General features: G+C 35.3%; 1 protein-coding gene and 1 pseudogene across 1 annotated transcript; one reads left to right on the plus strand and one right to left on the minus strand.

Annotated features, from left to right (window-relative positions):
- Positions 1-232: 232 nt before the first annotated feature.
- On the minus strand, positions 233-2,237 carry LOC100251702 (bifunctional nitrilase/nitrile hydratase NIT4B-like; annotated as a pseudogene).
- Positions 2,238-4,456: 2,219 nt separating this feature from the next.
- Positions 4,457-6,260, plus strand: LOC104877504 (protein FAR1-RELATED SEQUENCE 5-like). Its single transcript, XM_010645876.1, has 3 exons — positions 4,457-4,730; positions 4,968-5,329; positions 5,394-6,260. The coding sequence occupies exons 1-3, from the start codon at positions 4,457-4,459 to the stop codon at positions 6,258-6,260; spliced, it is 1,503 nt and encodes a 500-aa protein (XP_010644178.1).
- Positions 6,261-7,412: the final 1,152 nt, after the last annotated feature.

Here is a 7,412-nt window from a genome sequence, read left to right on the forward strand (position 1 = left end):
ATGGAAACTTGTTTCATGTTAATTTAATAAAGCATTTATAATATTGAGATCGCTCTTTCATAATCATAAATTAACCTTTAGTTTCAACTTCTACAAGAGGCTAAATGAAAAAAGCTATCACAGAGGAGGCCTCAGCCAATGAGTCAGATGCACTGTTGTACCAAACAATAGGTGGAAAATACAATTTTATTAAGACTCTGAGACAACAAAAATAAAAATAAATAAAGGATGATTTTACACTCAAAACAAGGATTTATTTATAATGAAGTAGAGTCTCCATATGCACATATGACTGCATTTACAGCATAAACAAAGACAAGGAAATTAACAAATGTTGAACTTATTGGAAAATCATACAAATTATTGAAGGAGGACCTTAGCTAAGCTAACTGTCTCCTAAATTGCCCATCTTTTATATATCTTTGCATTCATCCGTCTCATCATCGTCTTTGATTTTAGATGGTGAGGATGTGAAAGTAACAGGAAGCAGTGGACGATTGTTCACAGTGAGGCTTAGCACATCAGCTCTCGAATAATGTCCTACCACATCAAACTGGAACTTTGCTTTAGGAATCTCTCCACGAACATCTGCATATCAAGTGATCATAAAAATATTTCATCAGTCCATGATAAATATCATAGAATATCAAGTCTTCAATAAAACTAAGTTTGCAGTCCTCTTAAACCTAAAGAATTGACTCATTTGCCTTATCTCCATACTGAAATATTTGGATATACAATTGGAGAAGTTAGAGCCATACCAAGATCAGCTGTGAAGAGGCCTTCTCCTTCATAATTCGGTCCTGCTAGAATTTCGCCATGGGGCGAAATGATGACACTACCTCCAGCCCAAACAATAGAATCTGGAGTGACATCTTCTTCTGTAGGACTGTAAAGATACTCAGGTGGAGGTGGGTAATCTTTCCTCCGACAGAACTGGATGGGTGAAAGAACATAGCATCCACCCTCCATAGCGATGTGTCTCATTGTAGCTACCCATGTATCCCCGGAATCGGCAGTAGGAGCACAATATATCTCAATTCCTATATAGAATCGGTGTTTTGTGATCAATCAATCCCATATCAGAGCCATAATGTATTTCAAGCCTATTTAGGCTAAAACCCTAATAACTTAAAAAAGAGTACTGAAGTATTTCAAGCCAAACCATACTAGTTAGTGAAGAGAAAGAAATGGTAAAATATATACCTTTGCCATACATTGCTGTCCTCAGAAGCGGCATTCTATTTTCCCAACAAATGACTGAACCAAGTTTCCATATGGAGTGTCATAAACTGGAGTTGTCGAGCAATCTCCGAAACCCCAGACGAGCCGCTCCCAATATGTTGGCATGAGTTTCCTATGTTTTCCAAGGTAATTACCTTCAGGATCAAAGAAGAGAACAGTGCAATACAATGTGTATCCATCTCTCTCAACAACACCTATCACCAAGTAGACTTTGTATTTCGCAGCCATTGATGCCAATCTATCAACTTCAGGTCCTGAAAAGATATTAAGTGGTTGATTCATCAAACGTGTCTTGTTTCGATAATTTATTAAGTGGTTCAGTTCTTTAGCTATTTAAGGGAGAGAGGTAACTGACCCGGCACATTGATGGCAGAAGCATGGTACTTGCGGAAACTTTCTTTCCCTCTTGGCGACTGGTGGGCGAAGTTGTATCCACGGGGATACCCACCGATAAATGATTCAGGAAACACAACCAGTTGGGATCCCAGTGCAGCTGCTTCTTTCAAAAACCTCTCAGCCTTATCTGCTCCCAAAATCACATTGCAAGAATTAATAATTCACGACTTAGAAAGTAAATTAATTGGTTGAATAGAGAGAATCAAAGTTAACCTCCAGATATCCCAAATGACTTTTTGGTTGCTGAGAAAACTCATGGAAAAAGAGACCTAGATAAAACTCGGAACTTTCATATTTTCAGCTGTTTTGTAACTAAGAAAAGAGAAACCACCTCAACCCAACTCATCCAAGTAATTATTGTACAAGCAGTAATTCCTTGATTGGCAGCTGAAAATATGTTCAAGCTTCAATCATCCTTTTCTTTCCTTCAGTTTCTCAGCAACCAATCAACTCACAGATTCTCTTACAGAAGTTGCAGAATTGAGAGAAATGGTACGTTACCTAGAGTGGCAGGAGTATCATAAAAGATACTAGAAGCTTGAACAACGGTGGCTCTAACAGTTGAAGACATTGCAGAAATCGTATGCTTTTTCGTTGCCCTTCTGTTTGAGGATTCCTCACACAGCGTTCAGTATATATATATAGCCCAAAAGGTTCTTCTGCCATTACTTGAACAAGACGAAAAGGCTGCGAAAAGTCTGCCTTGGTTTTCCATATTGATTTAAGTTATCCGCAGACATTGTGGACCAGCCACATGACTTAAAACAAAGGGTTGTTCTACGGTACCCACTCTTCATTTTGGGGGTACCTACCCACATTTGACCCCAATAAAAATATGACTTGTGTAAAGTACATATCATTAAAAAATTTATAAAAACTTATCAAACCGGTAAAGATGACTTGTTGGTGAGAAATAATCACATGCATTTCATATATATCTATATATTACAATTTTTTATAATTTATTATTAAATATCAAATATAATTTGTTATTTAATGCATTACCTAACTCTATCTAAAAAACGAAAATCTTACCTACTGCTCTTATACTCTCTCATTTCAAGATCAAGTTCAAAACTTTTTTAGAGAGAAAATTTAAAATTTGTATTATATGAAGAAGATGAAGGATTTCAAGTGATTACAAGTGTCTAAGGTAATATTTGATATTTTTTTTATCCAAATATAATTGTTGTAGGAAGAAATGTGATGTTAAATAACGATTTTAGAATTTTTTATGAGTTTATTATAAAATTTTGTTATCAAATTGTTATTAATATTTTTATATAATTTTTTTTTTTTGTTCATAGATTAAATTTGAAGATGAAGCTTTATATGTCTTGAAGGATGTCAAGTGATTACAAGTGTTAAAAGGTAACATTTGATTTATTTTTTTCCATTTACATATAACTATTGTAGGTAGAAATGTCATGTTAAATGACATTTAAATATGTAATGATTTATAATATCTAGATTTTTTAATTTTTTTTTGAGTTATTTTTAATCAAATTGAGAGCATTTAGTAATTTGTTATGAAATTGTCATCAATATTTTGTAAGAGAGGGTACGAACTTTGTAAGAGAGGGTACGAACTTTGTAAGAGAGGCTACGAACTTTATAAGAGATGGTACGAACTTTCTAAGAGAGGGTACGAACTTACTAAGATCGGGTACGAACTTTCTAAGATCGGGTACGAACTTTCTAAGATCGGGTACGACCTTTCTAAGAGAGGGTACGAACTTTCTAAGAGAGGGTACGAACTTTCTAAGAGATGGTACGAACTTTCTAAGAGATGGTACGAACTTTCTAAGAGATGGTACGAACTTTCTAAGGGAGGGTACGAACTTTCTAAGGGAGGGTACGAACTTTCTAAGGGAGGGTACGAACTTTCTAAGGGAGGGTACGAACTTTCTAAGAGAGTGTACCAACTTTCTAAGAGATGGTACGAACTTTCTAAGAGAGGGTACGAACTTTCTAAGGGAGGGTACGAACTTTCTAAGGGAGGGTATGAACTTTCTAAGGGAGGGTACGAACTTTCTAAGGGTGGGTACGAACTTTCTAAGAGAGGGTACGAACTTTCTAAGAGTGGGTACGAACTTTCTAAAAGAGGGTACGAACTTTCTAAGAGATGGTACAAAATTTCTAAGAGAGAGTACGAAATTTCTAAGAGAGGGTACGAACTTTCTATAAAAAAAAAAAAAAAATACGAACTTTCTAAGAGAGGGTACGAACTTTCTATGAGTGGGTATGAACTTTCTATGAGTGGGTACAAACTTTCTAAGACATGGTACAAACTTTCTAAGACAGGGTACGAACTTTCTAAGAGATGGTATGAACTTTCTAAGGGAGGGTACGAACTTTCTAAGGGAGGGTACGAACTTTCTAAGGGTGGATACAAACTTTCTAAGATAGGGTACGGACTTTCTAAGAGATGATACGAACTTTCTAAGAGAGGGTACGAACTTTCTAAGAGAGGGTACGAACTTTCTAAGAGAGGGTACGAACTTTCTAAGATAGAGGGTACGAACTTTCCAAGAGATGGTACGAACTTTCTAAGAGAGGGTACGAACTTTCTAAGAGTGGGTACGAACTTTCTAAGAGTGGGTACGAACTTTCTAAGAGAGGGTACAGACTTTCTAAGACCGGGTACGAAATTTCTAAGAGAGGGTACGAACTTTCTAAGAGTGGGTACGAACTTTCTAAGAGTAGGTACGAACTTTCTAAGAGAGGGTATGAACTTTCTAAGAATGGGTACGAACTAGATAATGTAATTTTCTAACTACTCTATCTTTTATATTTCAGTTTCTTCATAGATACGATGGACAAAGGAAAAGGAAAGGAATTTATCATTGATTTGAACGATGAAGACTTTGATTACCAATATGATAGCATTGTTAAAACTGAGTCCGATGAAGAGGCCATTCTAGTTTCGGACAAGATTTTTAATGATTTAACTGTTGAAGATGTATGGAATATGGAGTTTAGCTTAGTAGAGGAGGCAGAAGAATTTTATAATTTATTTGCTAAAGTTACCGGATTCAGTGTTAGAAAGGATGATGTGAAACGAGATAAAAATCAAAATATAGTATCTCGTAAGTGGGTTTGTTCGAAAGAAGGATATCGACATAGAGTGTGTTTAGAGAATGAAAATCGAAAACGAGAACCTAAGGCAGTAACTCGAGTTGGTTGTGAGGCAACATTTTGGATTGTGTTTAACAAACAAATGAACAAGTGGGTTGTGAAAGAGTTTATGGCTGATCATAATCATCCTTTGGTGGGACAAAAAAATGTCCAATTCCTTTGATCCCATAGGGTCATTAAAAATGCAGATAAAGCTCAATTGAATGCAATGCGAGGTGTTGGCATGGGAACTAGCCAAATTATGGATTACATGGTGCAACAATCAGGTGGATATAACAATGTTGGCTTCACAAAAAAAGATCTATATAACCATGTTGATGCTGATCGTAGAGTTCATCTAAGAGATGGTGATGCAGAGGGTGCTTTGGCTTATTTGTGTGGAAAGTCTGAAATGGATCCATCATTTTATTACAAGTACAATGTTAATGAAGACAACCATCTAGCAAACCTGTTTTGGGCAAATTCTACTAGTAAATTGGATTACGGTTGTTTTGGAGATGTGTTAGCATTTGATACAACTTATCGGACTAATGCTTATAAAAAACCGTTGGTCATACTAGTTGGCATTAACCATCACCATCAAACTATAGTGTTTGGATGTGCATTATTGGTAGATGAGAGTGTTAGCACTTATACTTGGGTCTTGGAGACTTTTTTTGGATGCAATGAATAACAAGAAGCCTCTTTCTGTTATTACTGATGGGGATAAAGCAATGCGTAAAGCCATTAAGAGGATATTTCCAGACTCTTGTCATCGATTATGTGCTTGGCATATTCAACGCAATGCATTCACTAATGTCCATGTCAAAGATTTTACTAATCATTTTTCTAAGTGCATGTTCATGGAAGGCACCGTTGAAGAATTTGAATGTGCATGGAATGACATGTTGGAAATGTTTAATCTTCATGGACATAAGTGGGTGACAGATATATATGCTAAGCGTTCTAGATGGGTAGAGGCTTATTTAAGGGGGCATTTCTTTGCTACTATGAAAAACACACAAAGGTGTGAGAGCATGAATGCATACTTGAATCGTTTCCTTAAAACTCATTTGAAGCTGTTTGAGTTTGTCAAGCATTTTGATAGAGCACTCTCACGTATTCGTCATAATGAGGCAAAGGCAAAGTTTGAGACACACCATTCTTCAGCTGTTCTAACAACCAAACTCTATGCACTTGAGAAATATGCAGGGATTGTTTTCACAAGGCAATCTTTTCTAAAATTTAGGGATGAGATGAAGAATGCAGAATTGTTTTTCCCTGTCAGTACAGAAAATCATGGAGGTTATCGTGTCCATACATTGACCAAGTTTAGAAGCCCTGACAAGATTTGGAAAGTATGTTATGGTAATAGTGATCGGTCTATGAAATGTACTTGTATGATGTTTGAGTCAGTTGGTTTTCCATGTCCCCACATGATTGTTGTAATGAAGATAGAACACCTTGAAGAAATACCTGAGACTTGTATTATGAAAAGGTAGTCTAAGTTAGCAAAGGAAACGGTCCAAGTTCATCATGACAATGAAAGTCAAGGTGATGCGACTAACATCATACGATATGGTGCACTCAGCTCTATGTGCTCACGGATGTCTTATTTTGCATCTCAATTGGAAAAAGCTTTTAAAGAGGCTAGATGTGAAATACAAAGACTCACTTTTCAAATGGAAGAACTTTGTAAAAATTCAGCGGAAGAAAGTGAACGAGAAGATTTGAAAGCTACAAAACACCATGTTCGAGATCCTATCATTGTGAAGACGAAAGGTAATCCGGGTAACTTAAAAGACAAATTTAAGAAACCAAGACATTGTGGGAAATGTAAGAAAGTAGGACACATTGTTCGAAAATGCCCAGAGTTCGTCAACACTCACAATGCATTTATCAACATTGAAGATTCAATTGAAGATATGGTATGTTCAAACACACATTCACTAAATTCATTAATTATTCACTTTATAGTTATTTTTATTTGGTTAAATTTGTTGAAATAAAAAATTAAATTCTTTATATTAATACAAGGGGACATGCCTTCATTACTAAATCACAACATGGAAGGTGGATCAAGACACGAGACAAATGAATTTTCTCAAAATGTAAGTTTAACATTTTTTAAGTAATTTTTATTATGATGTGAAAAATATTACTTATTAGAGTAATTGAAAAATTAAATCATATTACAGACAACACTTGGCACATTTCAGAATGGTCTAGAAACAAGCTTAAATGATTCATAGCTCGGGTTACATCCACCAAATTACTTCACAAACCAAGTAAGAGTCATAGAATAACTTATATACACCACATATCATATATCTATATATTGACAGAAGTTCCTAAACATTTAGTATTTAATCATATGGATTTTCTTTCAAAATATTATGTATAACTGTAAATATTTTCAATGTAGGTCACCATGAACCACTTTACATCCGGAATTTCGGGAGCAAGTTCTACATATCATAACCAATGAGTTGTACTACAATGCAAAAAATTATGTACAAAAAAAAATCAACTCTTAATTGTATTCTATACTCTTCTTCTCTTTATTTTTGCATGATTCTGAACTTTATCTAATATTATAGCTTTCTCACTATTTTCATCATCAAGAAGTAATTCGATTGCCAATTTGTGTCTTA

Source organism: Vitis vinifera, chromosome 2, assembly GCF_030704535.1.
Source record: "Vitis vinifera cultivar Pinot Noir 40024 chromosome 2, ASM3070453v1".
Classification (NCBI taxonomy): domain Eukaryota; kingdom Viridiplantae; phylum Streptophyta; class Magnoliopsida; order Vitales; family Vitaceae; genus Vitis; species Vitis vinifera.